Source organism: Sinohyriopsis cumingii, unplaced genomic scaffold (assembly GCF_028554795.1).
Source record: "Sinohyriopsis cumingii isolate HCF-2022 unplaced genomic scaffold, ASM2855479v2 utg001342l, whole genome shotgun sequence".
Taxonomy (NCBI): domain Eukaryota; kingdom Metazoa; phylum Mollusca; class Bivalvia; order Unionida; family Unionidae; genus Sinohyriopsis; species Sinohyriopsis cumingii.
Genome location: NW_028315986.1, coordinates 416,375 through 444,228, shown reverse-complemented (window position 1 = coordinate 444,228; position 27,854 = coordinate 416,375). Strand labels below are relative to the sequence as shown.

Genomic DNA, 27,854 nt, shown 5'->3' with positions numbered 1-27,854 from the left:
CATGCACCCATACATACATACACACATACATACATACATACACATGCATGCATGCATGCAATCAAGCATACATACATACATACATATATACATACATACATACATACATGCATACATACATACATACATGCATGCATGCATGCATGCACCCATACATACATACATACATACATACTCCTTTTCCATTCACCAATCAAGAAGAACATGTTCAAACATACCCATAAAAGATAACACCAACCTGCTTGCCAAAGTGGTAATGCATTTTCAAAGCCTAACAAATTGAATATTAATGAATGCATTAGATTTTCTAAAGAATTTCACGTGAGTCTGAAGTTCAGTATTTTTGGAAGCTTGGACATTATGTTAACCAGAGACCTCTCTAATACCGTACCATGCAAAATGCCCAAGATAAGCTCCTACGTAAACCACTTTCACATATATTTCTTTCACAATAATACAAAGGAAATGACATGGTTAAATGGCGGATATTAAGTAATTTATTCAAGGAAAATCATCCAACATACTAATAATATAATAATAACACTGGTCTACAATTATTTAGAAGTTGTCTCCTTCAGAGATAAAAAAATGTGCTATTGTTTATGGATTTTGTTTGCTGAATTCGAATATGACAATTAAAACAACTGATTGGGTATTGTTTCCAAGATATTTAAGTTTTTAGATTTTACGTCTATGCATAATGTGTAGGTAGTAGAGTTTTAATCATAAATTGTAAACCTAGGTCTTTTCATGTGTTTATGGTTGCTTCACATGATACTATTTCATCTGCCCTGTTTATGTAACACTTTGAAAGACAGCAAGAAAAGTTATATAAATAAAATTTATCATGAAACAAAAGGCAAAATCATAGTATGCCTATATAAGTACATAGTTTAGTCCTTATTCAGTGTCTAATTGGTGCTTCTTGGCTTGTCACTTGTATTCATTAAATCGAGAATCTATTGTAACTCTTCAGTAATAGACTGATGGGCTCTTTTTGACATGATAGCATTTCTCATTTGGTGCAATATTCTGGTGAAATACTCACTGTGCTCATCACTCACTGCTCCACAGTAAGGCAGAAAAAGTCTAGATGAGAGTGCAAAAAATGTATATCTAGTGACATGTTGCAACCAAGGCTTTCTGTATGCCTTGAGGAGGTTTTCTACCAACTCCATGTAGTTTTCTCTCCCGATCAAAAGCATCATCTCGAAGAAGTTCACGAATCTGAGGACCAACAAAGACATGATCCCATATCTTAGCTTCATTTATTCTTGGAAAATTTCCATGGAGGTACTTGAAAACTGCTTGTGTTTTGTCCATGGCCTTGACAAAGTTCTTCATCAGACCCAGCTTGATGTGCAAGAGTGGTAACAAAATCTTCAGTGACTTTTCTTCCCAGGCTCCAATGATTATTCGAGTGGCCAATCCCTCTTGATGTAGTGGAAATCTCTCAAATGACTATTCCATTCACTGCAAAAACAGCAGTATTTTGTGTATCCAGTTTGCAGACCAATAAAGATAGTAAGAACCTTCAAATCACCACAAAGATGTCACTGATGTTGGTCTTAGTTTATGCACCTCAAAAGTTGTTTCATTGTTTTCACATGTTGTCATCATATGGACTGCATGAAGAATTGGAATTGACGGCAAAACATTGCGATTATGCAGCAAAACAGAATTAAGACTCATCTTCAATGAATCAATGAACAGTCTCCACTCATCTGAATCACACCATCATTGTTGTTGCAGGCTATAAGATCACCTTCCATGAAGAAGAATAGGACAAGATCCTTTTTACAGGCATGGAACATGGAAACTCTAATATCACCTGCCAGGAGATTCCATTACTTTGGTCTGGAGCCCAACAGTTCTGCCGTACTCTTGGATAGTTCCAAATCCTGACAAGGTCATTCAGTTCACCTTGTATTATGAGGTGTGGTTTAGAGGAGGAAGATGGGAGGAGAAAGTATGAGTCATGTGACATTGATGGTTTAAGACCAGAAGTTTTCATCCTTTTTCTCTTCCTCATCTGACTCAAGTGAGAATGACTCCGGTGCATCAGGAGCTGGCAGTCCTTCTCATTGAGGTACTGGGCATATAGCTGGTGGAATGTTTGGATAATGCACAGTCCACTTTTTCTTCTTTGACACACCTTTCCCAACTGGAGGCACCATGTAGAAGTAACAATTGCTGATATGATCTGTTGGCTGTCTCCAAATCATTGGCATTGCAAAAGGCATTTATTTCCTTTTCCTCTTTAACCACTGGGGAAGATTTGTTGCACAAGTGTTGCAGCATATGTGTGTGGGCCCTTTCATGTCCTGACCTCCAGTTTTGCAGCGTAAATAAATGTGATAGGCTTTCTTAACCATAGTGGTTATACTGCGCTTTTGTAATGCAAAGGTAACTTCATCACAAACATAGCAGAAGTTATCTGCATTATTCACACAAGTACGAAGCATCTCTCCTCACTTTGGCTGAACAGAAATGACTCTTTGCAAAATCAAACACTGAACAATAAGAGCGCATGACACTGTATGATTTCTAGAGCTGATATAGGGCAATGTTTTCAGCAGAGTGATGTAAACTTAGTTATGATTGCATCATCCATGACTTAACATGATGCAATTCATATAATGTATGATGCTATACAAGCTTCACATAGCATCTTTTATTGTTTTGCCTAAAAAGCAATTACTGTCCAAACCCAGTCATAAATGTATTCTAGTCATTTTTGGTTTAAACTGAGATCCCTTCCCTTTATAACTCACTTATCATTCACCATTCCCAAGTCAAGGGTCGTATATACTAACCCAGTATAATATCCTTACAACTAGAGCCAATCAATACTTTTAAGCATCATATTCATTCTCAGTGACCCAGAATTAGTCAAGTTTGACTACATTTATTTTGGAAGCATTTCGGCTGTAGACCAGTGTAATATTACAAAGACAGAAATGACAGAAATAAGGATTGTATTTGTGGGGTAGCAGATGTAATTCCTACTGCTAATGTCATTGGATAGGTATTTTTGGAGGAACATAAGATTTGTTACACATTTACTATCCATTAATATCCCAAGTCTTGCAGAATTAAGATTTATATACGTATCATGGATAAAGCATACTGTACTATAAGTTACCCAGCCACTTTGGGATTAGGGGTAATGAGACAGCAAATGAATTAACTAAATATGCCATGCAGTAAAGCATTTCTGAGTTGAAAATTTGAGATAGTGACTTTAATTTTTATTAGTCAACGTGTTCTATGTACGTGAAACGAAAGCTTCACAAAGAGGCTAAGTTCAATGTACCCAATAAGCCACCATTTTAAAAGAACCACAGCATCCTTTACATTATATTCATTATTTTTTAATGAAACGATATTTACTTTTACCTAGATATATTTATCTTCATATAGATTGTAGCACTTTTTAACCATTATAATTTGACAGCCTTATTAAAATTTTTAGATTCTGTCTTCAAGGACTGCATATCTATGTTTGTCTGGAAATATTGATCTTCCTTTAGTTTTTGATGTGTATCTGCTTTTATGCTTCCAGAGCAAAACAATTAATCTGCAGCATATAGCCATTGTTGTGGCAAACCATTAACCCTGTAAAATCATACATGCATAACCACCATAAAAAGTACAAGTTTTACTGCCATCCTTTCCAGGATTTGTTTGCCTAGTTCAACATTTTCTTCCATTGCATGTAATATCATTATAAAAACAGTGTGCTTTCTTTCACAGGACTACCATGTTGTGTTTTTTTCACAGGACTACCATGTTGTGCTATTATCACCGTGTGAGCTGGACCCAATGATGAAAATGTTGCTCCAGGTCCCTTTGTGGGCCCAAAGGGTAATCTACATCCAAGGTTCTGCTCTAAAGGATGCTGATCTTGCTAGATGCAGGTAACTCAAGTGTTATCTTCCCAGTTTGATTCTTTTTTTTAATTATGCAACTGCAGACCATTGCACCAAACAAAAAAGTATTGGACTGGGTAAACAATTCTTTTTGACTTTCATTGAGGATTAAACTGAGGATTAAACATGCAAAAGCAACAGTTTTATAGGAATGCATGACATTCCACATATGTAGCTTGCTTCGCAAATGGATATCCTCACCAAACTTTCTCTAAAATATTTCTTGAATGGCAACATAAGCAACTAACATAACCTAAAGTGTATTGCATATTATTATGATGCTGCCCATCCATAAGTCGATACATCTGTTTAATATTCAGAAATCTATTTGAGTTCATCATTGCAAAGCTTCAAAGACATTGTATATATTGTATTGTGGTCATAAGTAGGTCTTAATAGTATATCAGTCTATCTCAGCATTTTTCATCTTTTTTACATGTTTATGGACTGCTTGGGCACTTGGATGCAACACTTTTCATGTCAATGAGTGAAAGCAACTTGATGGAGATGGAAAGAAAATTGGCAGAAATATATATATATATATATATATATATATATATATATATATATATATATATATATATATATATATATATTCAGCTCTAATTTGTTAAGTTTCCAGGCCATTACAGAAATGTCTTTGAACACGTTGAAAGAGACTTTTGGACTTTTATTGTCACTATACTCTTGTTATCACCACTAAGTAAAATCATGTTAATTTAGGCCATTGAAATTTGGTTAGCATGGTTCTGTTCACATGTAAATTATATGTTTATAAGCAATGACAGCAACATTTGAAATCGTACACATCTTGTTTTAGTCTGTTGGTTTCTACTGATTTTCCACAATACCTTCTTAGCATAAGTGGGACAAAATTGCTTCAGTTAGACAAATTGAACTTGTTAGGCATACCCAAACCAAAATGCATCCTTGCTGAAAGCTTGTGGCAAGCTTGCGGTAAGCTTGCGATAAGCTAGTTTGATGTTTATAAGCTAACATGGATGCTTGCGCAAGTTTGTACAAGCAAGTGCAGGCTTGGGCAAGCTAGCTGGATATAACCGCAAGCTTGCACAAGCTTGCGCAAGCTTTTGCAAGCTTGTACAAGCTTTCTTGTTTGCTTCAGAAATTAAAACTAGCTTGCACAAGCTTTCTTGTTTGTTTCATAAAATAAAACTAGCTTGCGCAAGCTTACTTGTTTTCTTCAGAAATTAAAATTAGCTTGCGCAAGCTTGTTTTCTTCAGAAAGTAAAACTAGCTTAATGCGCAAGCTTTCTTGTATGTTTCAGAAAGTAAATAATTTAAACTAGCTTGCAACAAGTTTCTTCATATATATATATATATATATATATATATATATATCCATTGCTTGTGAAAGTTTGAGACCATGTATCCAAGTAGCAGGCACCATCACTGTCACGCCCCTACGAAAACAAATTCATGACTTGATGAACAATCATGAAGTGTTCATGAAAGTTCCTCAACTAAGTTCATGAACTTCAAGAATTTTGATGAATCATGTACTTTTAGTTCATGAACACACTGATGAATTTTTATGAACTATTATAATATCTTTGAAGTTCCTGAAATGTCATGAACAAATGGTTCATGAACAATTCAAGTACTTTGATGCAATACCATGGTATTTCTTAAAAAAAAATGTATATTAAATATCTATATCATTATATTCATAAAATGTTCATGAAAATTTATCATACAAACTTCTCACAATGTTAGTGAAATTTAAATAAAGGTGAATTTTTTAAATTTTTTTAAAAATGATATACTATATAAATGTTCATACAGATCTTTAATTCAATACTTGTGTACTTAACCTGAGTATTTCTGGATTAATATGGGAAAATATTTTCTGGCCAGCATCAACAAAATGTATTTGCTTTAAAAAGCTTTCAATGACTTTGTCCTAACGTTTTTTTTCTTCTCTCCATTATTGTTATAAACTGCATATTCTATTGACTTAGTCACTGGTTGCCAATTTGCAGTAAAAACCGAAATATATTAACAACGATTATCCTGATTGGATGACTATGAAAAAAGACGTGATATGATTGGTTAATATACGTGCGCGATTTCAACAGTTAAGCTTCCTCAGAAACCAAAGATCATGCAGATGGTTAGGCAAAAACCTCGAACATAAACCGTGGACTCCATGCAATGGACAGATGAGAATATTTTCAATATCATTTTTTTAAAGTAAGTAGAAGTGCAGAGAAGCGATTTTGAAGAATATGAAGGAAATGATTTGGTGAGAGCAAAATTAGGCGGAAAAGCGTACCAAGCCTGGATGACCAAAATTACGGTGAGTATCTTTTTCTTGGTCATTCGTGATTATTTCAGTAGAAGTTATATGGATATTTTATTGGTTTATATATGTCATCATATTATTTATAACCAAGCTAATGACACGATTTTGTTCAGACCTAATTTAAACTTGCTCATCGAAGTTTTGAAAATCACTAAACATTATCACCCCCACCCCCCAATTCTCGATACCAGACGTGGTACGATATCGATAGGAGTTGAGATGTTCGAGATCCTTTTCTTTTACATGACATCACTATTTCTATAATCTGATGTAATTTGGTAATTTAAAAAAAAAAACTTAAGAAAATAGTTAATGCGTGAAACTGTTCACAATAAAAGTGCAAATAACAACGTGATGAAACCGGAAGCAGCTATACGCAACATGCGGAGTCGGAGTGGATGCATTAGTGACATACTAAGGGCCTATACCACGCAAGTCTGGCGTTTTATCAATAAAAAATGGCGAAAATATTTGAAAGCATGAAATAACCGTTATCTGTAATATATACGGTTATTTAGTGTAACGTTGTTGTCAAAAAAATTGTCATATTTTACAGAATAAAACATCCGTCTCCTGTGACTATACCTATGGCTAGACAGATTCAATTAATATAAAAGTGACAAAATTCTGCAATAATATAAATGCTCAGTATTATGTGTAAGGGATTAAATCATTTTTGAGTTGGATCATATTATTCCAGTAAGTAAAGTGGGGTACAATGATAATGTGCTAAAAGCTAAAAACAATGTTAATTAGAGATTATCTGTAATTAACTAACTTTACCTTTTTTCAGACCAGACAGCAGAAAAGTAAAATTGTTAGAGGATGAAGTTTATAGGTTAAGGAGGAAAATTTGAAAACTGGAGGATCCAAGATGGAAGAGACATTAAATTGTGACTGCTGCAACAATGTTAAAGATCCAAACAGTAATCGGATGGAACAGCGTAAGTTGCAGAAGGAGACATTCAGTAGTGACAATGGACAGGATTTGATTAAATTATAGACCCTGAACATCTTCACAAAAGAGTTATCAGACAGGTCAGTCTCTGGAAGAAGATTGGTCAGGAGAAACCCCAGCTGAAAGACAGTCCCATGACGATGAAATATGCTTCAACAGTTGATTGCAGGCAACTGCCCCAATATCTCTTGAACATTTTTCAAAAAAAAATTACAGAACATACAAAAAGTGTTGCTAAGGGTTAAAAAAAAAATGAATATCACTTGTCAGTTTAAATTTATCTGAAATCAAATACAGTTTTTAAGATAATATGTTGCATTTTATACTGTATTAATCCCATCCGCCATCTAAGGTTATTGTATGATTCAGGATGAAATAGGTATTTGTGACTTGTCAGGTAATCATATTTTGTTTTATAGGCACTGTTCATGAAGTCATGAATCACTGAGAAACTTTGTTTATCATATTTCATGAATATGTTCATGCACTTGTTCATGAATGATGATGATCCAATTTGTGGACTGTTTTCAGTTCATGCACATTCTAGAATAATTCATAAACCTTTTGATGAACTTTCATGAATGGTTCTTGAACCAAGTTCATGAACAGTTCATGCCAGTTCATTCATTATTCATGATCATTTCATAGGGGCGTGACACTTGCAGCTAGGGGAACACATAAAGCTTCTGCAGCCTTGGGTAAGCTTGCAGTGAATGAATAAACTTGAACAATGGAATTAAACTTAATGTTTTGGCAGAACAGATTTGTTTTCCACTGCATTGCAACTATAAGATTACATTATTTAATCATTAAATATGCAGATTACTTCATTGGAATGAAGTAAAACTTTGCAATATATTATGATAATATGGTCCACAAGGAGCAGTTGAGTCTAAAATGCATTTTTGGACAAGGGCCTTCAGACTCCCAGACCCCCCACCCCCCACCCTTCACATTTTCAGGTTTTTTTTTGGAAGGGGGGAAAACACAATCATGTCTGATTTTTGAAAGCCCAGATGCTTGTAGCAAGAAATCTCTGCAAGCTTTCAACAAGCTTGCGCAAGCTTGTGTATACTTATTGTACTAGGTAAATAAATAACAAGCTTGTGCATGCTTGTACAAGCTTGCACATGCTTGTGTAAGCTTAAGCTTGTGCAAGCTTATGACACTTTTATTAAATAAGCTTGCGCAAGCTTGCTGCAATATTCCAAATACAAGCTTGCCGCAAGCTTTATAAATAAGCTTGTGGCAAGCTTGCTGCAAGCTTTAAAACAAGCTTGCAATTTTGGTTTGGGTATTGGTCTACCATTGATGAGTCCATTCCACAGTGAAGCTTGAAGAAGATTGATTGGGCTAAGTTTGAAACACTTTGCAAAAGATACAGATATACCCTTTTAAATGTCAATGATCTCTTGAATGTTTTACATCTATTTTAGACGTGCTTGCAGAAGGATCCATTTGTATATATCTACATCTAATTCTAAAAGAACCCGAAAACCATGGTTCACATCAGTGGCCAAGATATTGACGTGCTTTTAAATAATGATGATATAATAGCTACTATGACACATTCCTTTCTATTAGTAGCAATATATGAATTTCTGGTTCAGTTCCTTCAATGACAAGGATCTAAGGATCTATTGTGAAAGCAAATGGTTTTTATTCTTCTTTATTCACCTGTTGTAGACACAGTAAGTTCCATTTGTTTATTGTTTGGGGATATTTAAATCTACATGATGAAGGAATAATCCAGAACATGTTATTTGCTTGTTTTTCAAAATGTGTTTAATTTGAATACATAAATTGCTCGGGCAGCACCCACTTCAATTAAGTTTTCTTTTAATGATCAAAATTATTTTGTTCTTAATCAGGAAAATACTGTGCAAATATAAGTGCAACTCATGCAGTTTTAGTTCATGAAATTTCAATTGTCATGTGTGATAAGAATAATGACAACAATTGCCAAAACCATAAGATCTACTGCTACAACTGTACAAACCAAAGCATAGATCAGCTCGTTTTCTTCTGATGGTGGTGTGCTCTTGTCACTGAATTAGAGCTGAAAGATTTTACTAACCGAAAAAAATATGCACACATGCAGAGCTGGTAGTAGAGTCAACTCTAATATGATGAACCGGTGTACTCCATCATTCATAGGCTGAACACGTGACTGTTGGTTTTCAAAGACTGAACCAAGATCATCCATGGTCATGATAGGTACACAAGATAGTTGTCAGAAGAGCTGATAGTTATCATGGATTATCTTAACAACATACCCAAGAAATGTTAAGGAAAATGGACATTTGAGTGATCAGGCTTGGAGTTATAAGACAGAATTTTATTTGACAGAACACGTTTTAACGAAGGAGGGAAATTTAAAGGTATATTGATAAAGAGTATGTCGGCAGGTTCAAAAGGATCTTATGATGAGGACCGCCACAGCAACTGACCCTTGAGTGAATGCTGCCTATTAATTATTATAAAAATGAAAACACTAATATCTTTGGTATTCAAGAAGTGATAATATATGCATATTTTCAGGCAGTGATTCATAGCCTTTTCAGTATCATCTTGCTGCTAGCAAAATTACCTTCTTCAGTTCCAACGTAGCATTCTATTTCTACAACACAGTGACAGTTTTCATTATATTATTTTACTGACTTAGTCTTTTACTTTTAAATTTGAGACAGTTAGTTGAAAATATAAAAGAACATTGACCATGCCATATGACAGTCTCTAAAGCCTACTGTATATACTCGTGTATAAGCCGAATAATTTAGGAAAAAATATAAAGACCGGGAAGAAGAGAGGTTGGCTTATCCACGGGCCAATGTCTAAACTTGACAGTTTTTAGGTCTTTTTGTTGACTACTGTAATGGCTGTGACTCTTGAGACATGAAACAATAGACTTTTCCATGTCCTAAGACATATGCATGTAAAAAAGAGTAACTTTCGGTGACCTGACAATTATTAAACTGTTACAGAGTACTATGATTGATTTTTTTTTTTGCATGTGAATATTTTCTGATTTCTCCAACATGAAGTTAATTAAAAGTAAATACAGATTTGATAATTCACCGGTTGAGTTTACCAGGGAGACCAGGCTGAACTGTAATATACAGTACTTACATAGTGCAAAGCATGCATAGTGTCACTTAAATCCTTACTTATTCCCAAATGTATTGCTTTATGCACTGTTTTGACCAAATTGCATTCTTCCAGATAACATTTAAGTTAGTCCTTAATAGCTGTTTCGTTGACACTGAATCACGTCCTCACGAGTTACTCAATTTCAGTAATATAAGCGATCTTACAAATTGAGGTCATATTTTTAAAAAGGTGCACACGTTTAATTGTACAAGGCACATAACCATCATAATTTACATGTTCACGAAAAGTGGTAATAATAAAGGCTAAAATTCTCATATAATCAACATCAATCAATTTTAGTTTTGTGTTTTAGCTCAACAAACATCATAACTTAATTTTCACACAATGGAAAGCTTGATGTTTCAAAGTCTCCTATGTTGATAGTTGGTGAATTTCTTTCATTCTGTGACAAGTACAGGCCAGTTAATCATTAAAACTCTGAAACTGGCTTGTGATAAGAGGGAATTTGGACCGGTAACTATACAAGTACATTGATGTGTAATTGCCTTTAATTCCTTAATATTAGCATGATTACTGTAGTTTTGTAAAATGGGGTCAAAGGCATATCTATGAACTTTTCAAAAGTCAAGTAGGGAGACTGAATAAAAAAAAGATTGGGACCTAAAATCTGGAGGTTTTCATGCATTTTTAAAGCCTTGTTTTCTCTAAATATTGACCAATCTTCCTGGTCCAATATGCATGAAATTCGCAGAAAGACCCACCGTTTTAATTTCACCCTGTGACATGCCCTATTTTTCATCAGGACATGCCCTATTTTCATATTCATGTCAGCTGTGGTCACACTGCAAAATAGCTAAAGATGAGTCTTAAATAAACAAGCAAGAAAGCCAGCATGTCGACTAATTAAAAGTTAATCCTTTTCCATGCAACTATTTTGTGAAAACGATTGGCCCTCCGCCATAATTCAAAGAAACCACATTCTACACTATTGTGTGTTATGCAAGCACCAGCAATTGATTGGCAAATAAAGGATTCTCAATTTTGTTGAACTAAATTTATCAAAACAGCCAGCCTCATGATACCGTACATGTGGCAACTACTTTCCCCTCTTTGTATATCTGACCTTATTCCCTTATTGTCAACTCGTAACGCATTTAGTATTGTTTATTATAAAATATGTATTCTGAATTAGATTTTGAGGACAACATTTGCTGCATGGTATGTATTTTCATTCCTTTTTTAATTTAATGATGGTAATTAACATTGGTATATACGGTATAAAAATGCCAGGTGTTCACTCGTGTAAGTTTCTTTTGTGGGAATGGTGCTATTGCAGATTGAGTTAAATCATTCATAGTGATCATTCTTGGAACTGAAATTAATTGTGGATGATGTTATTATTGTGGTTTACTTTTTTGTTCTGGTTTATTTTTTATTTTTTATTGTTGCAGAGGTAAAAAAAAATCATTAATTTACGTGAATAATTTCTCTGCTTAACATTCTATTTAGTGAAGAAGTGAATTCTTTAGCAAAATAATTATTTCATCACAACAATAGTTCACAAGTGATACAACAGAACATGTAGTACTTTTCTTGTTTAGAAGAAATGAAAATCGAAGACATAATGTAATAATCAGGAGTTGTCTTCAAAAATCGGAAGATATGAAATCGGGAGGTAGGAATGGAGTGATCCCAAAATTCAGGAGTATTTTTTCCTGTGGGTGTGAAAGTTGACCGGTAAGTTGTAAGTTCGCTTACATCAAAAAGCAAACTACAACTCAGCTTTTATGGTATTAGCATCAGATCATATTGTTTGTTCATTGTGTTGTCATTACTGGGATTACATTTAAATGAGTTAGGTATTTACAATTTCAAAGCAAACAAAATGTAATTACCGGTGCGCTGATATAAAATGTCCAATGCAACAATTCGTAAACAAACAATAATAGTCAAAAGGGAGAGGTAGTGTTACAGAAACTCGTGAATGCTAAATTCTTGTCATTGTTTGATCAAATTATACACATATCTAAATTAGGCAGAAACAATGAGAAAACAGAAAATTAAATAAATTACTTTTCAAACAAGTTTATACCATTTCTTTTTAATAATCATGCACACCAACCTCGAGATAAGTATAAATGTAATTTTTTAAAATATAACTTTGCCTAAATAAATGCATTTAGAACTTACCTTGTGCATCTTGAGATGTCTCGGAGTTGTAGGTTGGCTTATACCCGGGTCATGTACTTTTTAGTGTTTATACCTGTTCAGTTTGGGGTCGGCATATATGCAAATGGGCTTATACATGAGTATGTACGGTAAATGGTTAATGTTAATATGACTTGTTTTGTTCATCCCTCTGCTCTTTTCAGTATATCATAGCATAAATTCTCAAAGCTATCAATGTTCTGAAATATTTGGTATTCTTTCTTTCACTAGGGTACAAGATGCTGAAGCATGTTTCATCCTTGCAGCTCGTAATTATGCAGACAGAGAAGCTGCAGTATGTAGATATCATATGAATAAATTATCTGTATATATGCATCTAAGTTTAGATCTCCTTATCATAGAAGAGAAGAGCTTATAGGATGGGCTGCCGTCCGTCTCGCTTCCATCCATCCATTAGCACAAGTTTGTTATCATTTCTTCTCCTAAACTACTTGGAGGATTGCAGTGAAATTTTGAACACACATTTATCCCATGGTCTTAAAAGAAAATGGTGCCACCTTGATAGCCAATATAGCCTTCACAGGAAATCATATTGAATATCTTGATATCGCTAAATGGATCCATAAAGCAACTTAGGGTTTTTCCTTAATGACTTTATCTGATATCTAGTAGATCCTAAATGTAAACAGTGCACATCTTCTTTTATCAAATATGGCTCTTATGAAAGCCATCCTGAAATGGTGTTATCACAACTGATGATTTCTTATCATGTCTAATTGGTTCTGACAACTGGTGACTATCTGATGTCTAATAGAGCCATTACTGCAACGATCATGACAATCCTTTTATTGCTACTCCTTCTGAAGACTTAATTCCACTAAAACTGCATGGATATAAGGTTCAATATGATATCCATCTTGACAACCTTAACATTGAAGGCTTTGTCATATGGACATAGTATTCCGCTAAAACTGTATGGATATAAGGTCCAATATGACATCCATCTTGACAACCATGACATTGAAGGCTTTGTCATATGGACATAGTATTCCACTAACACTGCATGGATATAAGGTCCAATATGACATCCATCTTGACAACCTTGACAATGAAGGCTTTGTCATATGGACATAGTATTCCACTAAAACTGTATGGATATAAGGTCCAAAATGACATCTGTCTTGACAACCGTGACATTGTTTTTGTTTTACCTTATACACAAAATATCATAATGGCATGAGGTCTTCACCAAAAGTCTTTTTTCAATGTTCAGTTAGTGCAAATGAAATGATGCTACCCACACGTCTGATTTGGCTACCATGTCTAGTTGATACTAAATCAAATCTGTGCCATGCAGACTTACAATATGGCCACCACAGTGAAAATAGTGCATCACTACTTCTTCTGAATAAATGGCCATATCAGCCTGAAGTTGACACTGACCATTTCTGATGATGTCTTGATGTCATAAATGAAATGATATTCATCTAACTCCCAACATGATTGCTACAATGCCCATCTGGAGATGTCTCTTCCTCTCCTAAATGGCTGGTCATATCAGCACTCTACCTTCACCTGAAGATGTCGAGTTATGTGTAGTTGTCCCTAAACGGAAATGACCTGAATTTGATATTCACAGCCATCTTGAAATTTTTTTATTGTCACCCTTCTTTATTGTAAAGTCATTTTGACATGGCTTGTCATTAAAAGATTTCTTATGGCGTATAATTGTTCTGAATGAAAATATATCATACATAACCTCATTATGTCTGCCATGGTCGCCATCTTGAAATGATTTTATCAACATGGGTTTTTCACTAATAAACATTGATGAATGAAAATGTTTAATTGTTCTTAAACGTATGTCAGCAATTGCATTTTAAAAGACATTTGAAGTTTATGTTAAAATGATGATAATTGCTCAAGTGTAAGATCATGACAAACACTTGTCAGCTTTCTGATTTTATTTACTAGAACAAATTATGTTTCTACCAATACTCAGTTCAAAAGCACTGATCACAACAATATTATCATACACAGAGGATTTCCTTATTTCCTACTATTACTGATATTTTTTAATGTGGTACAACTAATGTGATATTTTAACTAGTGTGTAGTTCATCCCATGGTGACGTCACAAGTTAGTTTTTGTTTTTGTTTACCACAAGATGAAATCTTCCAGTACGTAAGAAGGAAAAGGTAATTTTTATTTTATTAAATGCCATAGTTTCTGAATCAAAGTCTTGAAGATTAAATTCCATCTTAATGTTCTCCACTCACCTTATGGTAAGTCCTCCCCCCCACCCAAAGTTTCAATTGCAGTTATTGGCTGATCAGAGTTTTGAGAGAACTGCAGGTTTAGTATAACCTATGTAGCTGTAATATATTAAATGTTTGGACATTTGGTAAATTGTTTCACCCAATATGACCCCTAATGCAAGTATAGTTGAGTGAGGTAGCACACCATTTTGTTACATTGTTATCAAGGGTATTAAAGGAATATAACTTCATCAGCTGCAAATTGGAATGCATCAGATATCTTTGGGACAAAATTAGTTTCAATGCATAAAAATTAATCATACAATTATAGTTCTATTCTCTTACACAATCAAAAATCACATGGTATGATGGTACATCATGTAGTACAAGTACTTCCTGTAGTGCACGTTTAGGAGTTAAAATAATATGAAAATTATTTCAGCATAAGATTTATGTATTTTACACTTAAGTATAAAATACAAAAGAATACAATATCATGAAAAAACTAAATTAATCCTCATGCATTGTGATATCTGTAAAACATAATTCAGGTTTTCTTTGCTGATTGGCAAGTAGTACATCATAAAATTTTCATAATGTTAACTTGAATATAGAATGTTTAGCCCATGTAGGGAAGGATGCAGTGAACAATCAGAATTTTAAACAGTTTTTCAACAGGACATGAATGGGTAGACAGCCTAGATAAAAATAGCTGAAAACAATTTAAAACGTTCTCTTTAGTTTGTCTTCTCCCAATGGAACTGAAACCCCTAAAATAAACTAATGCATACTAGTTAGAAAGGCAGAGATATAAATGAAGAATTACGGACAGATTTTTTTAATTTTACATATTTGTCAGTCTTCATCAATGCACCTCTGTTATACTCTCTATTGTGCAGGACCAACACACTATACTAAGATCCTGGGCTATCAAAGACTTTGCCAGACACTGTCCACAGTATGTGCAGGTATTCAGACCAGAGAACAAGTTCCATGTGAAGTTTGCAGGTACAGTAATATTCTTTTCAGTAGTTAATGCATTTATATTTAATGGTACACCTCATCTTTGGATGATAGCTGGTTTTCATGAAATGGTACTATGCTAAACGCCATGTAGTTTTATAGTGAGATTGTCTTACACAGATAGAAATATCAATAATTGTGGGTGGGGAATCAGGACAGTGATGCAGTCTGAACCAAAATTGAATTGCTGTATTAGCATTATATTTATATTTGTTAAGACACTGCTTAGAATATGTATATGATATAATTTGAGGAGCAGCAACTTAATGCAATCCTGGCCTTGTCTTGTATCTATAATATTGCATATGAATGAGAACAATAGCTGGTGCTAAGAAATGTATACTGAAAATACATTGTGAGGATTGTTTATGATTATTGAAATGTGTTGCAGATACAATAAGCAGATTTTTTCAAACAAATGAATAGTGTCAAAGGTCTTACAGTCAGGTTTATCATTGCCCTGAAATTGTATATTTACAAAATTTATTTGCATACAAAGCATCATCTTCTTGTCTTAGTGGACTAATTATACTTGTAGTTACTACTGTGGTCTTATATAACCCTTACAAAGTAGATTCGTACTTTGTTGCATAAATCATACTCCTATACAATGTCCAAGAGATTCTCTGGTAGTAAATCACCATAATGATCATTTGATTGGTTCAGATAAAAGTGATGTTTCATAGTGAGGAAGTCATTACATTAGATAAGACTTTATTCCACTGTCAGTTGATACTAGCCAGGTATGCAATCTGGTCACATGCCAGCCATTTGGTAATATGGATGAGTAAGGTAAGTCTTTCATATGCACTTGGTACGGTACCACCTCATCTATACAACTTGTAATAAAGTATGGCTGCAATGTATAATGATGTGTTTCATGCTATGCAGCCTAATTTTGGAGTTTTCAGGGAATATACTTTGCAATGTGCATAGAACATGCTGATTTATATAACTGTCAACATGTATATGGAATGTTTCATTTGGAAACAGGTGGACACTGTATATAAATAATTGAGACCATGACCAGAAAGAGTTGTATCAAAATTACGTTGGGTTTCCCTGTATGATAAACCCATCCACTAATGCAGTTTGTGGAAAAGTTGTTGTCTGTAGTGAGAGTGAGACATTCATACCATTAGATATAACCTGATTAATTTAAAATGTGACTAATATTTGTAAAGTGTAAAACTGTGAGTTTAATATTGGCAAAGAGCTTATTATTGGAGTTTTATGGAGCTCTTTGTAAATCTAAAACTAATATAAATTATTGGTTTGCAAACTCTTTGTTTATAATGTAGTTCATTGACTTGCAATTAATTCCAAGTTAGTCATAAAAGTAATTAGTTTCTTGATGAAGTAATATTTTCCATTCACAGAACATGTGTGTGAAGATGAATTCAAGTATGCCCTTTTAGCCAATAACTGTTAACATTTTTCATTCACAGAACATGTTGTGTGTGAAGATGAATTCAAGTGTGCCCTTTTTGCCAATAACTGTTAATATTTTCCATTTGCAGAACATGTTGTATGTGAAGATGAATTCAAGTATGCCCTTTTTGCCAATAACTGTTAATATTTTCCATTCACAGAACATGTTGTGTGTGAAGATGAATTCAAGTATGTTCTTTTTGCCAATAACTGTTAATGTTTTCCATTTACAGAACATGTTGTGTGTGAAGATGAATTCAAGTATGCCCATTTTGCCAATAACTGTTAATATTTTCCATTTGCAGAATATGTTGTGTGTGAAGATGAATTCAAGTATGCCCTTTTAGCCAATAACTGTTAATATTTTCCATTTGCAGAACATGTTGTGTGTGAAGATGAATTCAAGTATGCCCTTTTAGCCAATAACTGTTAATATTTTCCATTCACAGAACATATGTGTGAAGATGAATTCAAGTATGCCCTTTTTGCCAATAACTGTTAATGTTTTCCATTCACAGAACACGTTGTGTGTGAAGATGAATTCAAGTATGCTCTTTTAGCCAATAACTGTTTATGTCCAGCCACTTCCACTTTGGTCACACTCCTGATGCACACCTCTCGGGGACAGTAAGTTGTAAAAGCTAATCACTGTATGTTTTGTTTATTACATGATGCAATTACTAGAAATGATGATGTAATTAAAATAGGAAATGAGAGTTCTAGTTTTGGCATACTATATCAGCCAGAATGATATTTGGAAAATGATCTCAGAGTCCGACTTAATTAGTAACAATGGACTATATGGTTAAGATGGATTAACCTCTGACATGTTAGAATATTGGTTTCTCCAATAAAATAATTGACAGTCTTGACACAATTTACCCTATTGTTATGTTTATGTACTATGAAGAAGGAAAAGGGTTGTTTTAAATACAAATGCATGATATACTGTAAGCAGTCATCACACAAGTATCTCTACTTGATCCACTAAATTTAAAAGTCAAATTATTTAATGACTATGTCAACACAGTAACTTGCAAATATACAACTGGATCATGTTAGTTTTATTTCAGTATGCAGGTTGATATCACTCTGCCAGTTTTCCATGTCAAAGATCTTGACCCAGGTCTTTCGATGTTCTGGTGTGAGAATTTGACAGTAAAAAGAAGTGTACATGAATTATTTCATTAAAACCATTTTGTGGATATATCTGAATAAAATGACTTGAATAATGCCAGTTGAATAATTATGTTTGTTTCCAAAATTTTAGTCATCGTGAACTTTACCAAACTTAGCTTGTCAATATATCTTGACAACACATAAGACAAGTCAAATGGTCTTTTATCAAATAAACCAGCTTTAAGGAAAAACAAAATGGCAAGGGCTTTGCACTGCTATTACAGGTGTAGTTGGAAAAGAATATGTTATCTCATGCTTGTAGGAAGATACGGTTGCAAAATTTGGTTTGCTGGAAATTCTCAAGAATATCAGATGATGTCCATACTCAATGCAACAGTAGTAAAAAATAATAAAAACTCACAACACATGGACATATCGTCGATTACTGGATATTTGTTTTGCTCATTGCAACATGAGCCTCTTTGATAAACCTTTGTATTGCAACACTGGTTCATTCTTAGGAGAGCCAATATGCTTTGATAAACCCTTGTATTGCAACACTGGTTCATTCTTAGGAGAGCCAATATGCTTTGATAAACCCTTGTATTGCAACACTGGTTCATTCTTAGGAGAGCCAATATGCCTATATTGAACTCAAACATTTTTGTACTAAAAAACTACCAAACAATTTAAAGTTTGAAATTTCTGAAATGAGTCCTAAATTTGTGTTGAAATATATTTAAAAAAATGGATGATTGTAAAGCTACAGGACTTGATATGATTGGACCAAGGCTACTAAAGGTGGCTGCACCTGCAATTGTACAGAGTATAGTTTTCATTTGCAATGAAAGTATTAGGTCTAATAAATGTCCACAGACATGGAAAACTGCCAATGTTATACCACTGCATAAAGCAGGAACAAAAGATGATGTAAATAACTACAGACCCATCTCTATCATTCCTTGTCTCTCCAAATTACTAGAAAAACATGTACATGATTCTTTTCTCAACTATTTGAACACTTATGATCTTATTCATGATAATCAGTCTGGCTTTCACCAGAATCACTCCTGTGAAACTGCACTTGTATCTTTGACTGATAAATGGGTGAAAGCATTAGATCAAGGAGAAATGGTAGGCACAATTATGGTTGATTTTCGTAAAGCTTTTGATCTTGCAGACCATAAAATTTTGCTTGAAAAACTAAAAATCTATCAAATTATGCAGTGAAAACTCCCTAAACTGATTTGCTTCTTACTTAACCAATAGTGTGCAGAAAGTATCTTTAAATGGTCAACTTTCTGAAAGTAAAAATATTAATTGTGGAGTAAAACAAGGCTCTATCCTTGGACCTATGTTATTCATTTTTTTTATCAATGACTTACCTCTTAAGATTGGAACTTCAGTTCTTCCATTGACCTCTATGCAGATGATACTACACTGTCTGAGATTGGTAAAACCAAAACGGCACTTGAAAATAACTTACAAGATGCTCTCAACAGACTTCAAGTATGGTGCAAAGAAAACAGTATGATCATAAATACAGAAAAAAAGAAAGCCCTACTAGTTACAACACAACAAAAATGAGCAAGGCTAGATAGCGACTAACTCCAGGTTCTATTTGACAACACGAGTCTCAATATGAGCTCTCAAGATAGAATTCTTGGTGTATTTGTGGATAACAATCTTACTTGGTCTATTCACATTAAACATATTTCAAAAAAGGTTAATTCTCATCTTTGGGTACTGAGGAAAATCAAAACTTACATTCCTCTTCAGTATAGGGTCATCTTTTATAAAGTTATATTCAGCCATATCTGGACTACTGTAATGTAATTTGGGGAAATACCTCTAATTCAAACATAAACAACACTTTTAAGACTCCATTTAATTCTAGATTGAAGTATTGACAATTTTCAGGATGCAATGAATAATATAAAGGTTTTAACAATACATGAAAGAATATTTCTTAGACAGGCCAAATTGATGTATAAAGTATCCAGAAAAGACATTCCTGTGTATCTAAGCAATATCTTTCACCAAAGAGATGCTGATGGTACTCCAAATTTAAGGTCCATAAGAAGAAAAAATTACATTATACAAAGGCCAAAGAAGGAATTGTTTAAAAAACGTTTTCAATATACTGGTCCACTAGTATGGAACAACATTCCCAGTGACATAAGGCAGGCTCCTAGCATTTCATCTTTTCACAATCAATGTCTTAAATGGATGAAATCTTTAGAAAATTGAACAGTTCTGGTACAAAAATTACCACCTGCTTTTCTGTAATTTTGCATCATTTTCATAGCTGAATTTTTCAATGCAGGATGATATTTTATGTTTTATATATGTTTATGTTTTCACTGATGCCTGTGCATGTGTTCCAGGCTTGATACTTTGAATTTTAAAATTACTTAATTATTTAGTGTCAAGCCAGACTCTTCACATCATGTTGTATATACTGTATATATTGTACATAACAGATAGAAGGCCTCAGGGTAGATTAATTCTGCAACTAACTGAGTTACCTTCTCTAAATATAGTCTTTATTATTATTATTATTAGTTCTATTGTCTAGCTTTGGCATAGACTGTATGGTATGAATTGTAGGTCCTATGTGTATCTATGAACTTTTAAATGTGGTCAGCTGTTCCATTGACAAAAATGTATATGCATGTGTGTGTATATGTGTGTAAGCAAATAACATAAAAGTTATTTAAAGAGTGTGGGAAAATAATCAACTTGAAAATGTTTATTTGACTGTAAGCCTCTATTTAACCCACTTGCAAGTTGACTGACTGAATGATTGCTTGAGCACTAAATGATAAACTTTATAACACTTATTTCACAGCATTTGTTTGTTTTTTGAAATACAAGTAATTCATAGGTCTACATATGAATTTAATAAATATCATGTATTTGTTTTGGAACCAACTGTGTTGAAACTTCTCATTGGTATTTTTGTGGACAAAGCAAAATGCAGACTTGTAGTACCATACTGGCTTCTAATCATCAACATGTTAATGGGATTTTTCAGTGACCAACTGTTAATAATTGCAATGCCATTAGTGATAAAGGAAAGTAACATTTCCATTTGTCAGAATGTTACCACGTGATCAAAATGAATTGCATTTATTTCTGTATGAACTGTAAGGAGAACTACTTTTCTAAGAATACCCACTTCTATAAATAGAGTCACGTGTACAACATGAGATAAACACTGCCAGTGAAGGCAGACATGAAGTAAGCATTAAAGGAAAAGAGTATTCTAACAATTTAAAAAAAATAATTGAATAAATTTGGTTTTCATTGGTTGAAGGACTGGTATTATGATGACCTTATTACAGTAAAGCAGGACAGTCCCAAGTGCTATGAATAGCTGTGTAACAGAAAACCCCAAACATGTATTACTACACTCAGTTTAGATTTCTGTTTTTTAATGATGCAAACAAAATAACATAATGAATAATTGAAATTTCAATTATAAGAGCTTAACGTTCTTTTTTCTGAGTTTATCATGGTATAAACAGTCAGTTGCTGACTTACACAGCTTACATAAATGCCCTTTGGGCATTATTTGCTGTGTGAGTCGGCAACTGACAGTTTATACCATTAAAACTCAGAAAAAACAACATTAAACTCTTAATGATTTCAATCAACCAAGAGGCATCATGACTATTTCTAATATCATAGTTTATATTGAAGAAATGTACCATCATTTAAATGGACTTTTGTTATGGTAACTACAAGATGGAAAATATGCAGGAACTCTTGAATGCTCAAAAGTCATTAATTAAGTAAATGCTTTAAATATTATTGTTTTGCATGACATGATTTCCTATTAAACTTAAACTTTACTTGATGCAAATTAAAGTCAAGTTGCTTGCATTACACATGCAAATACATTGCTAGAGTATTTCAAATCTTTATTTTTGAGGAATAAATGTAGTCACAGACCTAGTTAAATAAAATAAATATTTGTATTGGATCAGCATGCTTAAAAAATGTAACTCATCTTAGATTTCACCTTGTACAACCAGGTCATATAAATGTTTATGCTACATATGATAGCACTGCAGATGTTTCTGCTATATATGATAGCATTACAAATATTTATGCTATATATGATAGCATTGCAAATCTTTATGCTATATATGACAACGTTACAAATGTTTATGCTATATATGATAATGTTGCAAATGTTTATGCTATATATGGTAGCATTGCAAATGCTTATGCTATATTTGATAGCCAGCATACCAGCCTGGTGTGAGTAATGTTAATGTGATGTATGTTATCTAAAGAAAGATTTGAAATGTGTAATAATGAGGGGCAAGATTAGTCAGAGTCCCCTGTACATAAGAGATCTCATAATAATAATTTGTTGGTCACAAACTGGGAAATTATTTTTCATACTTATGAATTGTTTTCTTGAACCCTTAGAAGACCATATTTTATGATTATCTGGTTCAGTAAAACATGGTTATCTGGACAGATCAGGAGGTGTATGTTTTGTCATGATAATTGGGACATTTGTCAGTTGTTTTGATGTAAATATCCAAATAGGTTGAAGCCATACAGTCGTTGATAATGATTGTTGCTCCAATATATAAAAATATTAAATTGCTTGTGCTTTCTAGTATTTACGATAAATGCATGTTTCAGCCATTTGCTACATGCATCAAAACTATGCAAATGACACAATTTTTTAAACGTTTGTCACAGAAGAAATGTTTTCAGATATTACACATATTGATCAATCTAAGTTATTTCTTGTTAATTAACTTACTCAACATATATTTTATTGTTTTATTCACTGCAAGAGGCTGGATCTGTTACAACAGCTATTTCTTTTTTATACAGTTTTAAGCATTGCTTACTTAAGAATTGAACTTAAAATATTACAGGCTTCATGAAGTCTTGGATCTTGCAAATTAATTACACACTGCATGATTAGATATAGAGAGTGAATCAAAGGATATTATTGCATAATAAATAATGAATTTCCAAGCTTATTGACCTCATAAATCCTGTAAATTATCCAAACAAGTTGTTAAATTTACAAATAATCATAACATAGCAATACATTTGAAACAAAAATTAAATCAATTGACTTATATTAACTATTGTTTAACAAATATGATTAAACCACACAAGATTTGCTCTTGAATACTTAGGCAGTACCTTTCTGGTTTTTGAACTAATAACTATTATCTTTCTGTGTCATGTCATGCAATTTTAACTGCTTGTTATAAAGACTTGGTAACGAAATGTGTAATTACAAATACTTGTTACAGAGAGGGACAAACATCACATGAGGAGTGGCAGAGATTATATGGTCGGTGTTCTGGAAATGAGATTTACCACATTACACTGGGAGACAGCAAATTCTTTGGAGAATATAAAGGAAAGAGTTTTACATATGCATCATTCCATGCTCATAGAAAGTAAGCCAACTATAATATATAATTTAATATAAATCATGATGACGTGTTTTCAACAAATGACACTTTAAGTTGCCATTTATCAATTAGTTATGACGTAACAATTTGAAATAGAATGAGAAAAATGATACAATTTTACACTGACCTATATTAGCACTTAGTCCTCAATATGGTTTTGTATAGCTTTCCTTTCTGGTTTTGCGCACCCTGAATGATCTTAGTTCAAAAGTATGGTTATGCAGAGACCTGTTTTACGACATCTGTCTGCTATCACTAGATTGTTATCACTGCTCTTAAAGTAAAAGAATGTTTGCAATGAAATATAGGGGCCCCGAGTGGCCGAGTAGTCTAAAGTGCTCTCTGTTACAGATCACTGCCATCTCACCTCTGTCTGCGTGGGTTCGAGTCTAGGATTCGGCCAATGTGGGTATGTGAGAAAGCTTGCCAGTAGCTTCTCGTGGGTCGGTGGTTCTTCCCGCGGATTTCCTGGGTTCTTCCTCCACCATTAATACTGGCTGCCATGCATAGCCTATCTTGTGCTGAAAAATGGCGTTAAACCCTACAACAACAACAGCAATGAAATATAAACATCTTATTTATCCCTTGGTTTAGTAGAAGGTATATTAAAATGGTGTCCCTTTGATGTGACCACCATGCCTATCTTGAAGAGATTGTTTTTGTTCTTCATGAATGAAGAAAAGTATGTTACCACTACTTTTCAGCAAAGAATGTTTATATCCCCTCTGTAATTTATTATGAAAATGTCATATGATACATAAATGGTTCTGAATCTTAATTCTAGCAGGGTAACCGAGGCATTCTAAATATAAAGAATGGTCTATAATGTTATGCTGCTTAGTATTTATTTCATAATGTCCACTGCAGTCATCTTAACCGTATTACTATCATTACTTCATCAGAGCAAATGGGTGCCATCCACTTGGAGATAAAAGTCTTTTTAGGTTATATAGTGTGCAGACGAAATAGTGCTAATTATGCAATTGCTGCAATTATGTCTTTATAATTGTATGTACATAGAAATGTTACTAAAAGACATCTTATGGCATTTGTTTGTCTGAAATAGAATGGTGCTTCTTCTTTTTACTGTTAATGAAATTATTAGATTGAAATGAGATTTTCACTATAAAACTTCATTTGAAGTCTAATTGGATGGGAAGTACAATGTTTCCAGTCTAATCACAAGCTATGAGGACCATCTTAAAAGTACTGTACTAGCTACTAGCTACCGTTATTTGATGCTAGTTTCTAACTCTGGCTACTAATCACTTCTTATAATATGTAACTGCATAAATGGTGTCAATCTAAATTTCAGAATTGCTGCTTTGACAACCATCTATAAAATTATTATATAGCTACTTCTTATGGATGGAAAGTTATTTAGACATTAGTTTTTCAGAGTATGTCAGTGGTGCTAATCTGACATCTAACAATGTAACAGTAGTGATCATTGTAAAATGTTGTTACCACTACTGCCCTACATATAGTGGTGGCTCTGACACAGGGATTGTCACTTAAGTACTTTCTACTATATAGAATTGATATTGAATGACAATCATTCAAACTGCATAAAGGACCACCAACATGTCCATACTTTAGTGAAGATAATTGAAAACCTGACCTACTTGATCTTGAATTAGAGCTAGATATTACTGCATTTATTTGTGCACATAATTTAGCTTACGAACACAATGACTTGTGCATATACAAATGACCTTTGATTGTCTTTTTTTTCTTTTCTTCAGTTAATATGTTGATAGTATGCCGTATTTTTGCATATATTAGACACACCCAATTCTAAGATGCACCCATATATAAGACGCAGGTTTTGACGATTTGTGTAAAATATATTTTAAATAAGACGCCCACGAATATAAGACGCACTCAGCCTTGCCATCTGCTGAACTGAGCAAACCCTATGTTGACTGCAGATGACATAGTGTTGATTTTTTAATAACTTATAAGTTACTTACGGTTATGATCTGTATCTAATATTATTTTGTTAAGTACTATTACATTATTGTTCCAGTAAAGTGTAATAAAATCTTTTGAATAATTCTGTGTGTTGTTTTGTTCAAATATGTACTGGTAAACATCCGTTTTCAAACCACATGCATCAAACTGGCTACCAGTACTTTCCTTTGTCATAAACGCAAATATCTCCAATGTTTTGATCACTCACCTGATGTAAACAAGGTGTCATTGACCGTTTTGGCTGGAGTTCAAAGAATTGTTTGAGGCAAGGCCGCAATGGTTATCGTTTGATCTTATATTCCACTAGGCCTAGGCTTCAGTGGCTGGGGTTAGCATATACCGGTATATAGGTATATGTGGGATCAATCTCTTGTTATAAATAAATGAGTGATCAATCTCTTGAGCATTTATAAAATTTATAAAATTTTCACGATGACGAAGCAAAAATCATATACGGCCGATTTTAAGTTAGACGTCATCAAGTTTGCCAAGGAGCATGGCAACAGAGCTGCTGGAAGAGAATTTAGTTGTAGTGAGAAGAATGTACGTGATTGGAAATTGGAGGAAGAGGTGCTTAAGAAGATGAATCCAAGAAAACAAGCTCATTGAGGTAGAAATGCAAGATGGCCGAACTTGGAAGAAAATCTCGCCAACTCGTATTGCCAACGTGACAGTAACCGTGTGGTTTCAACGATATCGATCAAACTCGAGGCTCGAATTATTGCTACAGAAATGAAGATCATGGACTTTTGTGGCAGTGCGAACTGGGTGTACAAGTTCATGAAACTGAACAACCTTGCAGTCCAATACATACAACTGTTGGACAGAAGCTTCCAGACGATTGGGAGAATAAATTGGATGTTTTCAACACCTTTTTTCAGAAGGAAATAACTGAACTGAAGTTGGCAGATGATGACATCATCAACATGGATGAGGTTCCAATGTCATTCGATATTCCAGCTAGCAGATCTGTGGCAGAGAAAGGAGTAAAGACAGTAGCGGTTGATACCACGGTACATGAACAAACAAACTTAACTGTTGTGTTGGCCTGCACAGCTGCAGGAGGAAAACTGAAACCCATGGTTATCTTTAAAAGGATAACCATGCCCAGAGAAACTTTGCCAGCTGGAGTTGTTGTTGTCTGCGATAAAAAAGGCTGGATGAATACAGAGGTGATGCAGACCAGGACGGGTAAGTGCTTCAGAAAAAAGAGGAGGCGGATTTTTCAAGAAGCAATCTCTTCTGATTTTCGACGTGATGGCTGCCCATAAGGAGACAACTGTGCAAAAACACATCAACAATGCTGGAGCTCACATAGCCATTATACCAGGTGGTCTTTCTTGTAAGCTCCAGCCCTTGGATGTTGCCGTCAATCATCCATTTAAGACTTTTGTTTGTGAGGAATGGGATCGTTGGATGACTAGCGGTAAGCACACCTTCATGCCAGCTGGTTGACAATGTCGTGCTACGTACGTAGAGGTGTGTAATTGGGTTCTCCGGGCATGGGAGAAAGTGAAAACAACATCAATCATCAATGGCTTCAGAAAGTGGGGGATAATTCCAGAACTATCCGCTGATATCAGTTCTTTGGATGACGACTCTGCTGCATCTGATACCACTGATGCCAATGAGGATCGATTAGCAGCGGCTGTGGAGGTATTCGGCAACAAGAGTGAATTCGATGAAAGTTTTGATGGATTTGAAGCAGAAACTGATGACGATGAAGATGAGTAGATTGATTTTAAATCAAGACAGTGTTTTTAGTAAATGTTTATTATAAAAATTGTTGACTGAGTTTTCGTTTGTGTAAAAAATTAATTAGATAAGATGCCCACAAATATAAGATGCACTTAGGGTGCGGGGTAAGTAAAATTTTATATAAGACGCGTCTTATATACGCGAAAGTACGGCAAAGGCTCTAACATTGAATTCAAGGTCAAATGGCTTCGATTAAATGTTTAGCCATGGGAAAGACTTTACACATTTTATCTTAATAAGTATTTATCTTAATAATGTGATGACTGCTTCGGTGGCCTAAGTGATTAGAGTATCCGCCTTGGATGTGGGAGGTCGCAGGTTCGAACCCTGGCCAA

The 27,854-nt window shown here is 34.0% G+C and overlaps 1 protein-coding gene across 1 annotated transcript in view; it reads left to right on the top strand.

Moving 5' to 3' along the window:
• Positions 1-27,854, top strand: part of LOC149772607 (potassium channel subfamily T member 1-like) — a gene marked incomplete at its 5' end in the record, with an annotated part of 115,569 nt that overhangs the window by 35,812 nt on the left and 51,903 nt on the right. The window contains 5 exons of the mRNA XM_089947587.1: positions 3,784-3,920; positions 12,764-12,827; positions 15,652-15,760; positions 17,725-17,833; positions 23,623-23,772. Of these exons, the coding sequence (XP_089803713.1) occupies positions 3,784-3,920; positions 12,764-12,827; positions 15,652-15,760; positions 17,725-17,833; positions 23,623-23,772 (569 nt within the window). The remainder of the gene's footprint in view (positions 1-3,783; positions 3,921-12,763; positions 12,828-15,651; positions 15,761-17,724; positions 17,834-23,622; positions 23,773-27,854) is intronic.